General features: G+C 34.7%; 5 protein-coding genes and 1 non-coding gene across 7 annotated transcripts; 2 read left to right on the top strand and 4 right to left on the bottom strand.

Annotated features, from left to right (window-relative positions):
* Window positions 1-1,649: 1,649 nt before the first annotated feature.
* On the bottom strand, window positions 1,650-4,143 carry LOC125211887 (EG45-like domain containing protein). Of its 2 annotated transcripts, none has more exons than XM_048111847.2 (4): window positions 4,102-4,143; window positions 2,340-2,467; window positions 1,967-2,267; window positions 1,650-1,835 (listed from the first exon to the last, which is right to left on the bottom strand). In XM_048111847.2, the coding sequence occupies exons 2-4, from the start codon at window positions 2,446-2,448 to the stop codon at window positions 1,829-1,831; spliced, it is 417 nt and encodes a 138-aa protein (XP_047967804.1). In that variant the 5' UTR covers window positions 2,449-2,467; window positions 4,102-4,143; the 3' UTR covers window positions 1,650-1,828. The 2 variants fall into 2 exon arrangements, with proteins under 2 accessions (XP_047967804.1, XP_088923968.1); XM_089067842.1 differs by having other exon boundaries at window positions 2,340-2,455.
* Window positions 4,144-8,103: 3,960 nt separating this feature from the next.
* LOC148930933 (boron transporter 4-like) lies at window positions 8,104-12,457 on the top strand. The gene is made up of 14 exons (XM_089066488.1): window positions 8,104-8,206; window positions 8,896-9,007; window positions 9,114-9,196; window positions 9,379-9,565; window positions 9,661-9,799; window positions 9,898-10,063; window positions 10,156-10,322; window positions 10,397-10,570; window positions 10,652-10,747; window positions 10,829-10,948; window positions 11,027-11,340; window positions 11,428-11,707; window positions 11,789-11,926; window positions 11,999-12,457. The coding sequence occupies exons 2-14, from the start codon at window positions 8,904-8,906 to the stop codon at window positions 12,026-12,028; spliced, it is 1,998 nt and encodes a 665-aa protein (XP_088922614.1). The 5' UTR covers window positions 8,104-8,206; window positions 8,896-8,903; the 3' UTR covers window positions 12,029-12,457.
* Window positions 12,458-12,658: 201 nt separating this feature from the next.
* On the top strand, window positions 12,659-12,729 carry TRNAG-GCC (transfer RNA glycine (anticodon GCC)). The gene has a single exon. It is a non-coding gene; the product is annotated as a tRNA-Gly (tRNA).
* Window positions 12,730-16,024: 3,295 nt separating this feature from the next.
* Window positions 16,025-16,672, bottom strand: LOC148930932 (uncharacterized). Its single transcript, XM_089067562.1, has one exon. It carries the CDS (start codon window positions 16,622-16,624, stop codon window positions 16,025-16,027), a length of 600 nt encoding a protein of 199 aa, XP_088923688.1. The 5' UTR covers window positions 16,625-16,672.
* Window positions 16,673-16,692: 20 nt separating this feature from the next.
* LOC125210180 (uncharacterized) lies at window positions 16,693-18,997 on the bottom strand. The gene is made up of 3 exons (XM_089066658.1): window positions 17,773-18,997; window positions 16,796-17,688; window positions 16,693-16,698 (listed from the first exon to the last, which is right to left on the bottom strand). The coding sequence occupies exons 1-3, from the start codon at window positions 18,995-18,997 to the stop codon at window positions 16,693-16,695; spliced, it is 2,124 nt and encodes a 707-aa protein (XP_088922784.1).
* Window positions 18,998-19,054: 57 nt separating this feature from the next.
* Window positions 19,055-20,346, bottom strand: LOC148930931 (uncharacterized). Its single transcript, XM_089066657.1, has 2 exons — window positions 20,087-20,346; window positions 19,055-20,000 (listed from the first exon to the last, which is right to left on the bottom strand). Exons 1-2 carry the CDS (start codon window positions 20,344-20,346, stop codon window positions 19,055-19,057), a joined length of 1,206 nt encoding a protein of 401 aa, XP_088922783.1.
* Between the last annotated feature and the right edge of the window lie 1,028 nt (window positions 20,347-21,374).

Here is a 21,374-nt window from a genome sequence, read left to right as displayed (position 1 = left end):
GTATATGGATTCCTTCGCCTATTTAAGAGGCATGTAAATCAAGTTTGTAAACCAAGTTGAATGAATACCAAATCAATCTTACAACATTTACAAATTAAACACTTAGTATTGATAACAACAATAACACAACCAATCAAGCAACAACTTAATTCAAGCACAAAATAAAAGAAGTATACTACCAAAAACACTAAAAAATGATGAATCTAGTCATAATATGTGACACTTTGAACTAACTCCAAATAAACCAAAAACAAACTAGCATCACCAAATTAAACAAATCAGACAAATAACTATAAATCAAGACAACTCCCAGAATTTAAGTATGATGACTAGTGAGATCAAGAACATATGCGTCATAGCAAATTCACTGAGTTCGTCCATTATCTAACTTCATTCTATTTGTCATTCATCTGCTCTGGTGAGAATGAAAATTTTGGACACCACCATCTAATTCAAGTGACCAGCCTGCAAAATAAACATTTATTTTCTATTTTCGAGTAGGGCACAAATTCTTGAAAAAGTGTCACCATTTCGAATGTCCCAAATAGACCAAACAATGACATAGAACATAGAAATAAAAATTTTAATATCAAGACTCCAAAATGGGAGTAAATGGGGTACCTTTTCGAAGGAAACACGATGTAAGGTCATAAGGGAGCGCGTGGAAATGATCTATTGATTGCGCAACAATGATACCAAAAGTTGTGTGAGATTTTGCATTTAAATATGACGGGTTCCATACTTCCATGACCATGATTTGTGTCTATTACTTTCATAGAGCACATCCAGTTAAATAGTTTATCTTTAGTGGAGTATTAACATGTATCCCTGAAATAAGAATTTTAGTAATTGATTTTTCACCAAATAAAAGATATTAATTAGTACATTGGGATTGGTTTGGAATAGTCTTTACCGAAATATCAATTTTGGCACCCAACTTTTACACCGTAATTGGCTGACATATTCATATTAGTTGTATCAAAATTGCTTCAACGTCTTTACCAAATAGTACCTAGTAACACTAACAAGTACTCCCTCCGTCCCAGAGTAGGAGTCATTTATTGTTATGGCTCGGGTTTTAAGTAAGAGTTGAAGTGTGTTATAAATGAAGTGAGATGGTGGAGTGTGTAATAAATGAAGTGAGATGGTAGAGTGTGTAATAAATGAAGTGAATTGGTTGAAGGTGAGTTCCTTTTGACTTTTTGGAATTTTTTTATTTTCATTTTGGTTTATTTTAATATAGATAATGACATTTTTTGATGTAATTTTAATGAACAATGGGTAAAATTGTATGACCAATTATGAAAAATTCTAAATATAACTCTTAAACTTGGATGGACTTTTATAGCAAAAAGTAACTCTTAATCTGGGACGGAGAGGGTAACAAACACAGTGTAACTAAAATGACAATGCTCAACTTCTCATCCATCTTATGAATAAATGTTAATTAATCTACCACACTACGATCAAGATCGATCCTCTATATATAGTTAATAAACAAGAGTGTTGCAAATATATAGTACTAATATATATATGCTGCAACATATTCCGATTAAAATATTAAAAGTCAGACATGTTTTAGTTGTTTATCATTTGCATTACTTGGAGAATTTATTTCGGAACTAGTCTGCTTTTAGGTAAAAATAATATGAACATGAAGGCGTGTCCACACTTAAAAAACTGAAAACAATTAGGAAAATTACAGATAAAGACGATAGAGAAAAGTACTCAATCTTCAACTTTAGTTTTCTACATAAATAAATGATAACTTGGAAGTAAAAAATGTGTAGTGACAGCTTCGTTTGCAGACCCTATATCCAAATCAAGTTCAAAGCCTGCACATAGCAATTAAGGAGATGAACGTTCTTAATCTATAAAATAGAATGCGAATAAATGAGAAAATGAAATAGAAATAAAAATAAAAATAAATTTGCGTTATACCAAGAAGGGCCTAATTAGTACTTACTGTTGGTACTCGACGTTGAGGTAATGGACGGCGGGATTGGCAATGGCAGAGAAGGCGGTATCGGACAAGACAAGGCTGGAGCCAAATCGCGAGGGGCGAGAGGCGGAGGTCTGGGCCCGGTCCACGATCTTGATCTGGATGGTCTGGCCCGGGACGCACGAATTCCGCACGGGGGCACTGATGCAGCGCACCAGATACTGGCGGCCGCACGCGGCCCCATTGTCCCAAATCCCCTCCCCGGCCGCCGCGAACAGGTTGCTCGTGGGAAACTCCGTGAAGTCATTGCCGTAACACGCCGTGGCTACACAATTTCAATCACAAATGAATCAGACTTCATTTTGGATCACTCGCTTTAAGAATTTTGGCAACTTACGAGTGTAGGGAGGGGAATAACGGCTGGCGGTCCCGATGTCGGCCCGAGATAACCGGGCGAGAAGGAGGAGACAAGTGAGGAGGCGGAGTTGGGGCTTCAACATGCTCATTTCAACTCTAGGATTTGATCTGATCATACAATGCTATTATTATCTAATCATTATATATGTAGTCAACGGTGTAACGTGATATACTATTAAAATCTTTTTATGTACTACTACTATTTGGGTGACATATAACTAGATTAGCTGGTCAAACTATCTTTAATTTGGCTGATTTGGGTGCAATTTAAAGTGTTTTTATTTCCTAAACTTACAGGCGATATACTCCACACATTATACACATGTGAAATAACATATTAATACTATAAATCATAGTGCAAAGTATTGATTGGGGTATTCCTAAGTGGGTAGTATAATACACATGTAAATACAACCAAAAATTAAAGAATGACTGAAAATAATTAGCGACCGACTTAGGCCTGACATTATTGTAACCGTCGTTCGGCTACCGAAATTTAACGCGTTTATTATTCGGAAATCGTAAATTAGTGCAAAGGAAGGTAGGTTAGGACAAGAAATGTGTATTGCTTATTATGGAATAGATTTTAATTTTCTGTTTTTTCTAGAAATTGTAATATTAATATTATATAAATATAAATATATAAAACAATTTAACCTAAAAATTGGTAGGCATCCCGCGCTAAAGATAAGTTTTTGTAGACTATTTTAAATTCATATATATGGAGTATTATATAAGTAAAAAATTTATTTTTAATTTATTCGGATTGATGTATATCTCTGATTCTTTATAATGTTTGGATGAGTAAAAGAATATCTTATAGGGGAGTGTTAGGGTGCCACCACCTCTTAAAATAACACCATACCATCATTTCTAGCCAATCATTTGTATACGTGGACGAATAATAAGCTGCCACGTGGCAAAAAAAAAACTTAAAAAGACGGTCAACAATATGTTGTACACTATACAACAATTTTTCTCGGCCAGCAATATCCAACACGCTATACAACAATCTATATATTGTTGTGTAGCGTTTATAATATTGTTGTGTAGTGTTTATAATATTGCTGTATAAGTGATGTCACGGTGTCACTTTAAGATGTGTTGTCATTTTAACACAAACCATATCTTATAATGTTATAAATTATTACATTTTGAAATCAGCTTGGTTTCATATTACTCAGATAAGTTCAAGAACAAGAGAAGAGATCGTCTCCTGTAGGTTTCCACACCGTCACTATAATTGTGGATTTTGTAAACTACTCAATAAATTAATTAACGTAAATAGTTGATTAGTTTAATTTGTTTTGAAGATCGGGTCGATAAAAAAGGCTTGGTATGAACATCTTCGTGACACTAATTTAGGCGCCAATTAAGCTCTCGTATAGTATTAAATTAATTACCATTTGTTCAATGAACCTACATGCATATAATTACAATGTCAAAACTAGGATCAATATAATCAAAGATCAAAAGCTTAAATAATTGTATTATGTCATAAGGTCCTATCTAAGGATTTGGCTTTTCTTTGCTCCATTGATGGAGTAGTTTCCGGCTCTATTAATGGGATGCGTGTGCCTAATTAAAAACGTAAATTTTAAATTGATTGTTATTAATAGTTAATTGGGATTCTATATATATGAAATTTACAAGTAGTATTATAAACAAATTTGATATGACCCAAAAATAAGCCAGAGACAGATGCATAGAATTAACAAGGTGACGAAGTATAGAGAAAATACCTGATGGAATGGATAGAGTGTGGAGCTGAGAAAATAACAGGAGTATGTATCTCTTGAAATTATAAGGTAGGGTATATATATAATAGTGATGTATTATTGAGAAAACTAAAATATGACGTTACGGATACTTGATTACGCATTATATACATTGCTTTTAAGGAAATGTAATCATTAATTTTCTACATACTCTATAAGGTGTGCAAGATTGGAAATACAATATTTATGGGCAACAATTAATATTATACGATAAATTACTTTCCTTTCAAGAATCATGTAGCCATCATATACGAGAAATTACTTCTTTGCGTGTTGGCCCTAAATATTATGGGCCAAATTAATTGACCCAGTAATGTCTCTAAACTAAAACTGAAAAAATTACTGACTCAATAGTACATCTGTACTTTAAATTTGAGCTAGATTGATAGAGGATTGGTCCACAAAGGGGCGTGGAGGACAACCCCCTCTGTCCCTTGGCCGAGTAACACGTGGGGGCGGAATGCTTGCAATGCGTCCCTCCCCCGTGGCCGTGGGACAAAACCAAAGCCATGCGTTACGCATGCTCTTAAATGTTTACAAATTCCTAACTTATTGACGTTTTGATTATTAATGTACGTGTTCTTTGTGTAGGTCTCAGAAAAAAAAAGGTCTAGTTTTTTATACACTTAGTATTTTATTTGGATTGTATATTGAATAATTTTCTTATTCATTAAAAACTAGAGATTTTAATACACAATTTAAATTTTCACTAATCATCTTCTTTTTACATTTATAATATGTAACTATTCGCATGTTAATTAGAATTTAAATTTGCACTAATTATAACTTTTAAGTCCAATTCACTATTTTCTTCTCAAAATCCAAGTCGGATTTAAGTTTTCGATTAGTTTGACATAAGACAGATTGTACTACTCCCCCCGTCTGCCATTAGGAGTCTCATTCCTTAGCAGTACGGATTTTAAAAAATATTAAAAAAAATAGGTGGAAAAAAGTTAGTAGAATAGTAGTCTCACTTGTATATATTAGTTTTAAATGAAATGTGATGAAATGAGTTAGGTGAATGTGAGACTTTATTACTCCACTATTTATGGTAAAAGTGAACCAGGACTCCTATTTGCGGACGGACTAAAATTGAAAAACGAGACTCTTATTCGCGGACGGATGGAGTAATTTGTATCATAAGTTGGAGGAAGGGAAATTGTGTGATTCATATAATTGCTAAAATAGAGTTTGGTGGTTCAGTTGCATTAAAATTGTGTTAATTAGATTTTAATTTGGGTTTCATGGACATTGGTCACATTTCAAAGTCACTTTCAAAATGCCCAATTTTTATAGAGAGTTATATAGAATCATTGTACTATACAAGTTTCACACAATCCAGTAACATAGAGTGACATATAACTTACTATACGATATACACTGATTTAATAAGGGGTGTGTTATATTACTAACTATTTAAATTGCTAACTCTGCTAACTCATCAATACAGTGTATTAAAAATGTCAACACAGTGACATCAAAATGTCAACACATAATATCAACATATTATATTGAAGTTCAACAAAATTATGTGTTGACATTTTAATGTCGTCGTGTTGACATTTTTAATACACTGCATTGATGAGTTAGCAAGTTAGCAACTTAAGAAAGTTAGCAATTGATCACTCCCGATTTAACAATTACCATATTTCCTAAAATAATAATTGTATTTGCTTAAATTAGCAAAATGCTTGCTTCGTCAAACAACTATGCTAATTGCTAAACGACAACATTACTTCCATTTGTGTATAGAGAAGATTAAACCATGAGTGCTTAATATGGAAGGATCATAATTCATTAGATTATTTTAGTATGTTACAGTGATATAATACTAATCTACCAGATTTTGCCTACATACATTCATCTAATTATTGATTTAACCAAGTACAATTCATTGAATATTCGTACCGCCTATCAACATTGAATAATTGGTTAATGGGTTGATGGGTTCCATAGTGATATCTCTATAACTTTATTACTGATGAATTTATTGGTACATAAGCAGTAATGTAAGGTAACCATCTCAATTAGTGATCACATTTTAAATACTTTGATTATTATATATATATAGGTGTGTTATTCCACATATGCTTTTGATGTCTTTATCAAATAGTTAGTTCACAACAAGATTTGATTAGCAAAAGCAAAACCATACACTCAATCTTGTCTGGGGCATATTGTCAACATCAATTAATTAGGTAATTTTTTTTTAAAATTGAAACTCTAATAAAACATGGATCAAAATAACTTTTGTTTTTAGTTACAAAATTGAATTTGAGTATGATTTCCTCTCTGTCCCCAAAATTACTACTATTATATTCATATTTATGATAAATTAACGTAGTGTAGTATTATTCATTATGAAGATTAAATAATATTTTTAATTCACAGATATTTATATGAGGCTTTTGTTATCTCAGCCGCCATGTGGAAAATAGAAATCAATACTATAAGGTGAGTCAGTCAACTGTCAACAGTCAACACTGAGAGATTTGCTTGGAAAAAGGCTAATGTTGTATTCCAATTGAGTCCTTTATTTATTTATTTTTATTTATTTTTTTTACTGATCTTTAAAGTTGTATTCCAATCGAGTCCTTTCCGAAGTAAAAGTACTAATCAAAGCTGCAATTTGCAAATTAGCACTAATAAAAGAGTTTAGGATATTTTTTTTTAAAATAATAGGAGTAATGCTAAAATATGATAAACATGATTTGTTTTGATGGCATGGTTACTATTTCGTGAAAATTATATAAAATATAATGTTTGATGCATTGTAGTAGAAGTTTGTAAGAAATGAAATTATTAGAAAAACTAGAAATAATAAAACGAATTTACAAAATGAAAATTCAAAGCCAGAGTCCTTCATTAAGATCTTTCAAGTTAGAAATAGCACAATTCACATACATTTAAATACAAAGGAAATTAAATAAAGCAATCACATCCCATATATATTGAAAAATAAACTTTATAAAACATGATTGACTCTTGTGATAAAATAGATAATGTCAAATACCAAAGATTTCAAATTTGAGTTCATCTTGATATATCCATAATTTATTTTGTTTACTTATTCATAGAAAAGTAAAATTTTACACATATAATAAGAAATAAATAGTCAAATATAAAGAATTTACATTCCAATCTACTAAAAACAGATAGAAACAAATAAAGTAGTCGTATTCTAGCCTTCTGTGGGTAAATACAACAATGCTCTGATTTTCATCTCCATTTTCCATCATAGCCTATTTTTCTTTTATCAAGTCAATATTTTTTTAAGTCAACCACAACATCTATAATATGACAATCCTATTTTCAGCAACAACTTATGCCACAAATTTTCACATTTTTTTTTTAATTTTGTTAAAAAACAAATAGCATAGTAGTAATATATTTTAAAAGTCATTACAATGATAATATTTTCATTTTATTTGCGCCTATAGATAGAAGAAGAATGAAAGTATTTCAAAATAGAACAATTAGTCGGCCACAAATTCGGATGGAACATGTGGCTAAAAACGAACTACAATAAGGCCATAAAGTCAGCCACAAATCCGGGTGGAACACAATCTGACATACGATGGCATGCAATAAGGCCTTGATTCGTGGACTTGTGAATGACCTAATAACAGTACTAGAGAATTAGCAAAAGATTACTAAAGATCTTCCATAATGACACATTGAACTAGTTTATTAATGATTTCATCATCTTCATTACAACATACTCCTATATTGAACTACTAACAATAAGAAGTTTAATATTATGTCATTATATTATGTTTCTCTATAATAGCAGGAATAAAAGTGTAATTTAGCATAATGAGATGTAGAAATCCAATTTCCAAAATACAAAAAATAAAATGAGATGTAGAAAGAAATCCAATTTCCAAAATACAAAAAATATTTGAAGAGAAAATGTATTTTCATAACTGCAGATACAGTGGGCCCACTACCTTCACAAGCTCCGATGTTTTATAAGTATTTCGAATCCACACAACATTCGCTGCCGCTCGACAAACATCCATTCCCCTCTCTCTCACTCTTGAACTGAACAAGACTAACGGGCAAGGAGGTAGGCATTTTCTTCTTATACCCGCTTTCTTTGCCAATGCACCCCCCTTCTTCACCAACGCCGCCTGCAAAAAAGATTGCATTTTTATCATTTACTCGACTATTTAGCAGCCTACATGTCTTCTTTTTCTCGAATCAGATCAGCCCTTTGTGTGAAATTCCATGGTTATGACACATGTTGCAATTTTAAGAATGTGTGGTGCATTTTAATTTAATTGGTTATGTAGTTAGTTAGTTAGTAGCGTTATTTTGTCTTTGATCGACATTGGATGGTTTATACTTCCAATTATTTTAGCAACTCCTTGTTTTGTTCTTGATTTGGATATGGACCATCCACGTTATAATACAGAGGCGTATATAAGCTACAATCTTGTGATAAATTTGATGTCAAGCGGGAAAAAGGTATTCCGCTTCGAATCTAAACATTTCTTGATTATGGAAAATGCAGTTGTGATGATCTTTTCAATCAGGGAAAAATGGGATTTTTATATGTATGATTCATCTCATGAATGTTGTTTCAAATGGGAATGCTAAAGATTGGTTTTTGAGATCATATTTGCACCCTAATGTAGTTTTCTGCTTTTTTTTTTTAATCTTGAATTGTTTGGATTCTGATTAATTTATAAGAAACCCAATGATTCATGCATTTGTTTGATTTATTATATACCTTGGTGTTTTTCTTGATTATAGGAAACACCATGGATGGCCTCAAGACTCCCTTCAAGGGAGTCGAGAAGGATCTCAAGGGCCGGTTGGCATGTTACAAGAAGGACTGGACCGATTCATGTGGTTCGGGTGCAAGGTCTGCATTTCTTTTTGCCTTGCTATTGAGTGATGGAGAGTATATAGTATGATGTTCTGTTTCAACAAAGCTTTAAATTTGATCTTATTTTCATTCACCATTGCAGGATTCTTGCCCCAACAGCCTATATTTTCTTTGCTTCTGCTCTCCCTGTGATTGCCTTTGGAGAGCAGCTAAGTAGAGAAACAGGTCAGTTTTTAATTTCGAGGAGACTAGATAGATGTATCTGTTTGAACAAGAATTTATTATGAAATGAAAGTTGAGCCCCAAAGATAATTTTTTCCCACTTATTGAAGTAGTTGTTGGCTAATAAGCTTCTTTACACTAATACTAAGCTTCAACTTCTGATAAGTTCTTTTCTTTTCTATCAGACGGAAGGTTGAGCACCCCTGAAACTCTTGCTTCTACGGCTATATGTGGAGTCATTCACTCCATTTTTGGTGGACAGCCGCTATTGATCTTAGGGGTTGCGGAACCAACCATTATTATGTACTCCTACCTGTATAGTTTTGCTAAAAAAACCGTGGGAACGGAATTGTATCTAGCCTGGACTGGCTGGTACATACTAGCCTCGATATTTTCTTTTTGTTCATTCTTTTGCTTGCCATCTAGCATGTTGAGTAACCTTTTTCCATTTGATTTTTTTTTGTCAGGGTTTGTGTCTGGACTTCTTTGATGCTGTTTCTTCTTGCTATATTCAATGCTTGCACCATCATCAAGCGATTTACACGAGTAGCAGGGGAACTTTTCGGCATGTTAATCACTGTTCTTTTCCTTCAAGAGGCCATCAAGGTAAACATATACTTGCTCCTTAACCTTGTATAGCATCTACTAGCTGGTACGCTAGAAAATTTGCGATCGTAACTTGTATCTTGCTTGAATAATAACAGGGTGTGGTTAGTGAATTCAGTATTCCAAAGGGTGAAAATGCCTCCGAAGAAAAATTCCAATTCCAGTGGCTTTACACTAATGGATTGCTCGCTATCATATTTTCTTTCGGCCTCCTTATCACTGCCCTCAAGAGCACGCAAGCTAGGTCCTGGCGTTATGGTTCAGGTACGGGGAATTTTCATTGGAATGCTAACTTGAATCGTGTCGTAGCATTACCTACATTGTATTGATTCATATCCTCTGGTCTATTTGGACAGGCATGTTTAGGAGCCTTATTGCAGACTACGGAGTTCCCTTGGCGGTTATAGTATGGACTGCGTTATCTTTTAGCTTACCGAGCAAGATCCCTTCAGGAGTCCCAAGGCGGCTTTTCTGCCCCGATCCTTGGGATCCTGAGTCGCTGTATCACTGGACCGTGATAAAGGTATTTAGCTAGTAAATAAGCTGTTTATAGCTGTGTATTACTTCCATTTAATGTTTCATTAAATGAAATTTTAGGACATGGGGAGGGTACCAGCAATGTACATTTTTGCTGCGATAATACCGGCCTTGATGATCGCGGGTCTGTACTTTTTCGATCATAGCGTAGCTTCACAGTTGGCACAGCAAAAGGAATTCAATCTGAAAAAGCCCTCTGCTTACCATTATGATATCATGTTGCTGGGAGTGATGGTATGTAATTTAAATCACTATCGTTGGCTAAATTTATATGTTTTCTTCTCTGCCGAGAGCTGTACCTTTTTGTTGTTTCAGACTTTGATCTGTGGATTACTCGGACTACCTCCTTCAAATGGTGTTCTTCCTCAGTCTCCTATGCATACTCGGAGTCTTGCAGTCCTCAAGAAGCAGGTAGGAATTGTGAATGTGGAGAAATTCTCGCATCATACGAATGAGAAAACTGTTTAATAATCGAGTGCTGATGATCTGCAGTTGATACGGAAGAAAATGGTGAAGTCTGCAAAGGAGGGCATGAAGTTGCAAGCGAGCAATTCGGAGATATATGGGCGAATGCACGCTGTGTTTGTTGAGATGGAGGGTGGCGCCCATTCGGTACGAGCTCATTGCTGTCTCGTTCCATCTCTACATCTGTTGTTTAGTTTAAAGGTCTAATTTCGTGTTTTGCTGCAGCACGCTTCGGACAAAGACCTAGCGAGCTTGAAAGAAGCCGTCATGAACCATGATGATACAGACTCAGATAGCGCGTTCGACCCTGAAAAGTGCATCGATCTCTACTTGCCTGTCCGAGTAAACGAGCAGCGGGTCAGCAACTTGTTGCAATCCTTACTTGTGGGGGTCGCTATATGTGCTACCCCCGTGCTCAGGTTGATACCTACCTCGGTCTTGTGGGGATACTTCGCCTACATGGCAATTGACAGCCTCCCCGGAAACCAGTTCTGGGAGAGGATTCTACTGCTGTTCGTTCCACCAGGCCGTCGCTTCAAGTAAGCCTCGTATATTGTTACACTCTACAAATCAGACACCACCATGGTTCTTTTTAACTTACTTGTGACTATTCATTCATCGGGCAGAGTCATCGAAGATTTCCATGCCTCGTACGTGGAGGGGGTGCCGTTCAAATACATCTTCCTGTTTACGATCTTCCAGCTCGCCTACCTCCTACTGTGCTTTGGAATCACATGGATACCGATTGCTGGGATACTGTTTCCGTTGCCTTTCTTCCTCCTGATAAGCATACGAGAGCACGTTCTCCCCAAGATGTTCCCGCCTCACTATCTTCGCGAGCTAGATGCAGCTGAGTACGAAGAAATCATTGGGCGCTCGTTCAGGAACAAGAGCCTATCCATCAAGGTAGTTCTTTTTATTATCTTATCCTCGTATTGGCTCTCAAAACACGTCGAAAACTGAGTCTGACTTAATGTGGAAAAGCAGGACAGGGAGATACCTGACATTGACAATGATGAAAGCTCCCCTGATGTATCTTCTGCTGAGATATTGGACGAGATTACAACGCGCAGAGGTGAACTAAAGCACCGGTCAATGAGCTTTAATGGCATGCGGCAGCTTCAGGTTCGTTTTATTTCTGCAACGGCTTTGAGTTGATTAGGCGGAAACTATCCTTAACGGGTCGAGTTTATGCAGGCTGTGCCAGAAGGTTCAGGCGGGGCATAGACGCGAGATCAACAATGCTGCGTTTACAAGAGCGAGCAACGCGGGGAGGGATTGGGAGAGAGGATGAGGGAAAATGGCATTATAGGAAGAAGTGATGGACTGCTTTTCTCTCAGCAGAAATCATGAGGTGCAAAGGCCCTTCATTTTTTCTGGCATTTGGAAAACTATGGCTTGATTAAGGAGGCATTGGAAGAGGAAGTGTTGTTTGGAGGAATCTACTATATATGATAGACATCTATAGGTGTTTCACCTCAGACAGACAGACATACATACACTATGGAATTTCTAATATTTGGGTTAGGAATGAAGAGTGGAATGAATTCAAATTCTTTCTTAATTTTACGCCAAATAAATCACAAAGTTTGGTCAAATTCTAGTCGGTCTAATACTTCAAAAAAAACAGAATAATAAATCTCCAAGTTTGAAAAATTCGCAATCCATCCATTATTTTCCAGTAGCTGTGTACTAATTTTAATGACTTGGATTTAAATGTTGTGGCGAATATGTATACTAAATCATTTAAATAACAACGTATGGTTAAGCGTTGAATAACAAAGAATATAAGTTTACATTAATTGCGCTAAACATTATTATGAGTATGTATAAATCAAAATAGAATTAAAGTAACTAGCACCAGTGGTCTAGTGGTAGAATAGTACCCTGCCACGGTACAGACCCGGGTTCGATTCCCGGCTGGTGCATTGCTGTGTTGATTTTTTGCATTGTAGTCGTTGGGTTAACTACTATTGTTGTTCATTATTGGGCTAAAATATGCAATTAATCTGAGCTTTTTTTTTCAAACTATTTTCTTTCTCTAAGGTAGGATAAGAAGACAGATTCATTTGTTATTGCAAATTTGTAACATACTACCTCCGTCCCCAAAAATTTATCCCACTTTGACCCAGCACGGATTTTAAGAAATGTAATGGAAAGTGAGTTGAAAAGTTAGTGAATTGTGGGTCCTACTTTTATATATTAGTTTTATAATAAAATGTGAATAAGAATGAGTTAGTTTAATATAAGGTCCACTACAAAAAATGATAAAAGTAAAATGGGATAAATTTTGGGGGACGAACGAAAATAGAAAAATGGAACAAATTTTCAGGGACGGAGGTAGTAAGTAGTAACTAGTTCCTTCTTTTCTTCTTACAATATCTAAGTATAATTCGAATATTACACTATATAAATCTAATTATAGTACTCCCTCCGTTCCATAGAGTAATTTTGTCATTTTCCTTTTTAATAAAAGTCAACACATTTTTCCACACCTACTTTACTCTCTCTTACTTTTTTCTCTCTTCATCTCTCTACCTTTTTCATTTTCCACTTTATTCTCTCTTTACTTAACTCATCTAACACAATTTTTCTTAATCTCCGTGCTGAAAAGAAACGTCTCAATTACTATGAAACGGAGGGAGTACAATGCAAATAAATTATAATATTACTAGTACTATACTGATCGTACACAATTTTATATTATGTGTAATGTGTCTTCAAGGGGCATTCAAGTTGATCTGAGCTCTAGTTCGATTAAACACTCTCTTGGGCATGTTCGCTATATAAGAATTGGATAATTCTTGGTCCAATTGAGAGAATTATGGTTGTTCACCATCCACTAATTAATTGTTGGGGGCTTTCAATTGGGGTAGGGTCCGCACTATTCATGGCAATTGAGGAAGAATTGAGATCTTGCTGATAGGTAAGATTTGTTTGTGCATTGAAAGGTGCACCAAGAAATGAACTTGGTTTTACACATTTTTACCTTTCCACTTGGAAGAATAAATTTGTCAATCCATAATTCTATTAGATCAAAATCTTTATTTTGGAAAATATTTGCACCAATTCTTGGGCCAATTCTATGATACTAAACAATGGGGAAAAGAATTATATATGTGGCTAATTATGGCTCAATTTTTAGAAAATTTATTTTTCCAAATGTTAGAATTGGTAATCTCCTATAGTGAACACACCCTAGGCTTAGTTGTTCTATAGTGAGTCAGTGACCTCTAGGGTGCTTATCCACAAACACTTGATATGAAAAATTTAGTATTACTGTTAAAACTCTTAAATTTTGTATCACATCAATTTGGTGATGATCTTAGCTTATCTATATAAGTATGGATAACATTCTCCGTTATAAGGTCTTTCAAGGGGCGAGTGACTCATTTCTAATATGGTACAGAGCAAGCTCAAGTCGATGATGAATTTTACTCCCTCCGTCCCAGTTTAAGAGTAAGATTTAATTATAACACGGGTTTTAAGAAATTGTTGGAGTGTGTAATAATTGAAGTGAGATAGTGGTTGTTGGAGTGTGTAATAATTGAAGTAAGGTAGTGGAAAGTGAGACTCTTTTGACTTTTTGTATGTTTATAATTTTGTTTTGTTTTATTTTATGTAAGTAATGGCATTTTGGTGTAAATTTGATGAATTATGGGGATAAATTTTATGTCCAAATATAGTAGATTCTAAATGTGACTCTTAAACTGAGACGAACTTAAATGATAAAATGTGACTCTTAAACTGGACGGAGGGAGTATCACTTTATCTATTCTCTTGCATATCCATGTGATGAAAATTCGATGTGTTATTCTGACCCACACGTGAGGAGCGTGTTAAAACTCTTAAATATTGCCGCACATCAACTTAGTAATAATCATAACTCATTTATATAAGTATTGATAACCCTCCCTTTTATATGATTAGCTTGCATCAGTCCTAGTTATGACTGTTGAGCTGATTGATTTGGCCTCATACATAGTCGTGGCAGTACGATTATATACAAAATCTGAGAAGAATAATAAATTTAAATAATGTAGGCAATAATGTGAATCTTATAAATTGAAGACTCATGAACTTGCTCCGGACTTATTCTTGTAAATAAACCCAACGAATAGACAAGATAAACCAAGAAATGGAACAAGAAAAATGGATAAAAGGATAGAAGATGGATTAGTGTTATGATTTAGGTGAAGAACAAGAAAGAAATCCCAAAGGCACTTTCACATACAAACACCTAATGGCTCCACAAACTAGCAACACAAGAACTAGCAAGCATACCTTTACAATCAACCTTAGCCCGGCAAAAGATCGAATGCAACCCGAAGGAATTTGATAAGTCTTCAAAAGATGAAGAAGGTGAGCTCTCAAATATGGAGAAATGGTCTTTTACAAATATTCAAAAGCTGAGAATGAAAACCCTACAAAGGAGTATTTATACTAAAACAAAAGTAATAGGGAAAATAGTCTTTAAAATCTTAAAAAATGGCATTTTCGGGCAAAACGCCCGGCCCGGGCGTTTTGTCTGTGGCCGGGCATTTTTGGCAGCTCTGCGCGACTTTCGTCAAACGGCCATAACTTCCTCATCCGAGCTCCGATTGAGGCGTGTAAGGTACTCACGCGAAGCTCTTTTGACGATGAAGATAATGGTGGTCTTAGAACAGAATTTGAACATCATTTTGATAGGCAAATTCTGGTTTGAGTCAGACCTTCGAATCCGGCTTGGCTCCTTGCCATATCTCCACCTTCTTTTCGGACTCCAATCAACCCATGACCCTCGATGTCGTTGCATCCTATGATCGTGAATACCCGGATTCACATCATATAGGCTTTCCTTTTATAGAGTACTAGTATTACCACCCGTGCTATGCACGGGCCAAATAATTTTCAAAAAATAAGAAAATATATTTAAAACAAATTAAATCAAAATAAAAAATTATATAAAATAAAAAATAAAAATTATTGCAAATCAAGAATAGAAACTATTTAAATTTTATATTCATAAGATTATGAAGATTTAAAAATCATACATTTACTTATATATCTATAAGTCTGTCAAACCACTGTGGCGAAAGAACATGTGGAAAAGAAATAGAAATAAAACAGGATATACATTAAAAAGACTGAGAAATACTAAATGCCAAAGTAAATAAAACACAACATAGAATTCAAACATCTTCTCGATAAAATCATTACAAACATCTCTCTAACACCAATAATTCATACATTTTGAAAGACTTCTTTGTAAACAACATTAAGAGTAGAATCACTTCTACTATCATTCTCATCCCCACACACTAAAATCTTCAAACCTTCACGACTTGTGACTCTAGATATAGCAATATAAAGTTGTCCATGACTAAAGACCGGTTTTTTCAAAAATAATCCAACATGAGATAGAGATTGGCCTTGACTTTTGTTAATGGTCATTGTATATGATACAGACAAAGGAAATTGGCGTCGTTGGAATCTGAAAGGTAGCCTTGGATCAGACGGTATCAATGACATTCGCGGAATCAAAACTCTATGACCAATATTATGCCCCCCCAAGACACGGGCCTCCAAAACATAATCACCTAACCGGGTGATTATCAATCTGGTGCCATTACACAAACCATTAGAATGATCTATGTTTCTTAACAACATTACAGGAGTTCCAACTTTCAACATCAATTCATGATTAGGGGTACCTGACCACTTCAAATTATTCAAAAATTCAACTGAATGTATCTCAGCTAAACCATTCGATGTGGAATCTGAATTTGAAATGCTATCAGAGCTCAAATATACCCGACCTTGAGACTGATCCATCGAAATCATGAACTGGTTAACCTCATCAACAACATCAAGCGTGGGAGCAAGTATAGCACGATCATGCAAACAATTGCTCAACTCTTCAGGATCCATATAAGAAGGATATATGTTCTCAACAATGGTTTTAAGAGGATCTCCAGTATTAGACAGTAAAATGTCAGAGGGAAGATCAATTACGACTTCACCATCATTCGGACCACCAACAACTCCATCACCTATAGAAGCAACCCAAGATGAAAACTCCTCCAACTTAGAAGCTTCAAAAGAAGATTCAACACTCAACAGTCTCATGTTTCTGGTCAACCTCAACACTGTACAATTACTCCAAAGATATGAAGAGTTAATGGTGGCATTCACAACATTCTGTCGACTCCCTTTAGGAACAACAGGTAATATTTGTCTAAAATCACCACCAAAAACTATAGTTTTTCCACCGAACGGTTTGTCCATACTGGACTCACTAAACACACGAAGAATATCTCTAAAAGTCCTATCAACGGCTTCTATGCAATGTTTATGAATCATCGGAGCTTCATCCCATATGATAAGTTTCGACCTTATGATAAGCTCGGCAAGATCCGTACCTTGTTTTATATTGCACATAGAATCTTCATTAACATTGATAGGAATCTTAAAGCGTGAGTGGGCGGTTCTACCTCCAGGTAACAATAAAGAGGCTATGCCACTGGACGCCACATTTAACACAATACCTCCCTTCGAACGAATCCCTGCTGACAAAGACCTCCAGATAAATGTTTTTCCAGTCCCTCCATAACCATAAACAAAAAACATTCTTCCTTCAGTCGAATTCACAGACGACATTATCGTATCATGAACATGAAGTTGCTCATCCGTGAACTTTGAAAGAAATTCCAAGTGTTCTCTTCCTAAAGCTTCACGATCATAACACAACTCATCGCTGATCAATGTATTTTGAGATGTTTCAAAATACTGCGATTCTAGATACGACATACCATGGTAATCACGCAAACTTTTACCAACATTCATTAACAATTTCTCAATATCCGCCAACACAAAATTCTGAATTTCATCATCACTCAGAACCAAACCTGGAGTAATGAAAATATGTATGTAATTAGGCCGACATAAAAAATATTTAATAAATACAACAAAAATATTCAGTTAAAAATTACCTGGTTGATTCCTTAATATTCTTTGGTTATTAACAACATCATCGGATAAATGTTTCCAACACTTTTTCCATACAACATCCGGTCGAGAAACAGATTCTGATGACAACAGACTTACAAACAGCAATCTTAGTGAATGGGCAGATGACCAAAAAGAAGCCTCAACAATTCCATCAATATACTCCTTATCATCATCCAACAATCCTAAAGCGAAGCATGCATCTCTAAATGTATCATATTGAACACCATTAACAAATCTAAGATCCTCATAGCATGTAGCTCCCTTAACGACATTCAACAAACATCTCAAGTAATACATATCACCAGAACCAGGAGCAACATAAAACAACCTCCCAATCGAATAACGTTGTTTTCTAGGTTGCCAATGATCTTTCTTCCACACAAACTTGGTCGGAAATTCGCCATATGTCAAATTTCTCCCTTCAGAATATATCTTATTTGCCTCCATCCAACCTAAGAACTTACTCTCATGAATTGTCCTACGATTCAGGACATTATCCAACGAATCGGCTTCATCAAAAATGATACGTTGTTCATTAGGAAGATGAAAACTCAACCGTTCAACTGAAGGATCCTTGTATTGAATCTCAAACCCAAAAATTCTCCAAGCAGCTTCACAAGATGATACATATCTACAATCATAATACAAACTTACTTCATCCAGATTTTTTTCAACACCATCAACTCCAGATTGGAAAAAAGATGTTGTCACCCTATCATAACCCTTATGTACATATTTGAACAAATACTTGATTGACCGGGACTGATTGCACCACTCAACATTAATATGACCACCATATTTCATAAGGAGAAAACGATTGTGAGGAACAACATATCTGTTATCCAAAGAAACACCATCCTTCAACACAACCAGACCATTATCTCTACGCCTATAAATGGGATAACCATCGTCATCAAAGATTGTATCAGCAACAAATTTCTTGGGATAATACTTAGTGCAACGTCCATCACGCATGCAGGGGGATGATTTTCGAACAACACCACACGGACCATGCATCATAAGTTCTTTGACGCACTCATAATAATAAGGATCAATCAATGGATCAGGAATTTCAGCAGATATAATTTCATCAATGCGTCGAGGATGAGGTTGTTTATCCTCATTGCTTAAAAATAACAAAATATGTGCATGGGGCAATCCACGTTTCTGAAACTCAATGGTGTAAATAACTGCATCACAATACATAAAAAGAATATGGTTTAATTATAAAATAAAGTACTTAAATTCATGTTTAAAAAAACTTTAAAAAAATGCAAATGAACCTGCTTTAACGGCTCCAAATATTTTTTTACTCTTAACATCCCTTATGAAACCATCCAACTTCACTTTAAACATTCTACTAACGATATTAGGACGGTCATCTGATTTTAGACCCCTAGGCCCAACAAACCTCCCAATCTCAGGCCACTTAGGATTGCACGTAAATGTTATAAAAAGATTTGGATATCCAATCCATCTACATATAGCCATCGCATCTTGGTAATTCTGAATCATATACCGGGCACCACCAACAAAACTGGAAGGCAAGATAACTCGTTTCCCATGTCTGGAACTATCAGTTTCACCACGTAGAACGGCCTCCTCCAACCCGCTATAAATTTCAGCACGCAATTTCTTTTGTTGGGTTCGAACAAACGTCAATCGTCCAGATTCAATCATAGTGTATGCGTCCACAATAAATTGTTGAAACAATCGCTTCGCATACAAAATAATAGAACACTCAGCAACTCTATCATGCATGCGGTACGAAAAAAACTCTTTAGGGCTAACTCTCTTTCTATTGGTCGATGAGGAAGTAGAAGAATCAGAAAAACCTATGAATTCTGTATAACCATCCTCCCCATAAGGGAACAACAACAGATATTGCAATGCAAGATAAGAAGGATGAAGTTCACTAATGCGTTGTAGATTCCCTGACTGTTTTTCAACAATAATGTCTCTATCACCCAATGCGTGGTCAAAATCCCCAACCACAAGCATGGCTACCTCAGAAACAGAAGGTAGGTTATAAGTCCTTCCATCCCTACCTCTTTTACCAAGCAACCTCAATTTCACATTTGATGGATTTTGTTGATTGATCATTTCTTTAGCCAAACGGAATGACTTTACCAGCACATTATACTCATCCAACATAAATTGTAAGTCACATACAATCTCAGAGTGAAGATCATTAACAATATTTCTCTCCCTGCAAAGATAATAACTACATTAAAATTAAATATAAAAAATTCAACTAAATTTTAACACTAAAATCATATAAATATAAATACATACCTCACAGACTTCATTCTATGATTGATCTCATTATCCGTGTCATAAATATACAATTGAGCAAACTTGGGAGGTGCACCATGCAGTGGTAGCAAACTACCAATTAAGTGGTAATTTTGACCATATAAACGAAAAACAGGAGGAGAACGACCGGTGTTCAAACTATTATCAATTTTACCTCCCAAAGAAGTAAAACAAAACATAGAATTATATGAACGAATATTTTTCAAGAAGTGAACACTTTTGGCATCGTTAGAGAACATCAAACGCAACAAAACTTTGGGAGGAGTTATCATCAAAGGAAGCTCAATATTCCCATTCATACAACAAAGGGAATATCTCGGACTCTTGGGTTTATTCGGTTTGCCAAGACGTTCCTCATACCAAAACAACGCACCACAATACGAACAGGAGAACAAAGCATCACCAATATCCCAATAATCTACAAATAAAAAATTAAATATCATTAAATTTGTACTTCTATTAACATATTTACAAATGAAAATAGAAAACAAAAACTAAAAAACGTTAGGAGCAATGAAATGGTTCAATATAATAATATTAATTTTCAATTATTATAATAATATTAACAAAGATAAACAATAAAAATAGTTATCAAATGTAGTATACTCATATGCATTACATTTACATAAATAAAAAAAGTAATAAAATTAAATCTCAATAGAAATAAAAAAATACCTCCACATTTATACAATGAAGACGAAACAATAATGCTCTCTTCCGTAAGATCATCACGAACAACATCACTTATAATAATAGGACTTTCAACGGATCCACCAACATAAACTTCAAAAAAATAATAATATTAGTACATTTGAGTTAAAAAAAAAAAATAATTCAAGGAATACTTCTATAAACCAAATTATAGAAAATTATGAGTCCAAACTTATTAACTATAAAAATTTAATAGTATAGTTCAAATAATGAGCCCAAATATATTACATTAGATTAGTACGAAATTAATTCAATGAATTAGACTATAACTAATTAAATTAATATACTTGTGATTAAAACCATAATCTATACAACCATATAAAAGCTATTCTCTCCCAACACACAACCACCAAATTGCCGTAGCCGACGACACAAAACCAACGCTCTCTTCTTTTCTTTTTCTTTTTTAATTTATCTTACATTAAATATCTATTCCCCCTCACACTTTCTCTCCCACATTAGATTTGATTAATTTATTAATATAACCATAAACTCTAATTTTCAAATTTGACATTAGTTAATGTTTTTTATGTAAGCTAAATTATAGTAATACCAA

This window comes from Salvia hispanica, chromosome 3 (genome assembly GCF_029641045.1).
Source record: "Salvia hispanica isolate PSC_SH4W2 chromosome 3, Shi_PSC_v1, whole genome shotgun sequence".
In the NCBI taxonomy this organism is placed as follows: Eukaryota; Viridiplantae; Streptophyta; class Magnoliopsida; order Lamiales; family Lamiaceae; genus Salvia; species Salvia hispanica.
The sequence above is the reverse complement of the archived record's forward strand: the minus strand, read 5'-3'. Positions and strand labels throughout refer to the sequence as shown.

Coding starts and splice junctions, on each gene's coding strand:
- LOC125211887 (XM_048111847.2), bottom strand. CDS start 2,448: ATGAGCATGTTGAAGCCCCAACTCCGCCTCCTCACTTGTCTCCTCCTT. Junction 2,268..2,339: donor TTATTCCCCTCCCTACACTC/GTAAGTTGCCAA, acceptor GAAATTGTGTAG/CCACGGCGTGTTACGGCAAT.
- LOC148930933 (XM_089066488.1), top strand. CDS start 8,904: ATGGATGGCCTCAAGACTCCCTTCAAGGGAGTCGAGAAGGATCTCAAG. Junction 9,566..9,660: donor TATCTAGCCTGGACTGGCTG/GTACATACTAGC, acceptor TTTTTTTGTCAG/GGTTTGTGTCTGGACTTCTT. Junction 11,927..11,998: donor ATGGCATGCGGCAGCTTCAG/GTTCGTTTTATT, acceptor GAGTTTATGCAG/GCTGTGCCAGAAGGTTCAGG.
- LOC148930932 (XM_089067562.1), bottom strand. CDS start 16,624: ATGATTTCGATGGATCAGTCTCAAGGTCGGGTATATTTGAGCTCTGAT.
- LOC148930931 (XM_089066657.1), bottom strand. CDS start 20,346: ATGTTCTCTAACGATGCCAAAAGTGTTCACTTCTTGAAAAATATTCGT. Junction 20,001..20,086: donor CATAGAATGAAGTCTGTGAG/GTATGTATTTAT, acceptor TTATCTTTGCAG/GGAGAGAAATATTGTTAATG.
- LOC125210180 (XM_089066658.1), bottom strand. CDS start 18,997: ATGTATTGTGATGCAGTTATTTACACCATTGAGTTTCAGAAACGTGGA. Junction 17,689..17,772: donor AATATTAAGGAATCAACCAG/GTAATTTTTAAC, acceptor TCATTACTCCAG/GTTTGGTTCTGAGTGATGAT.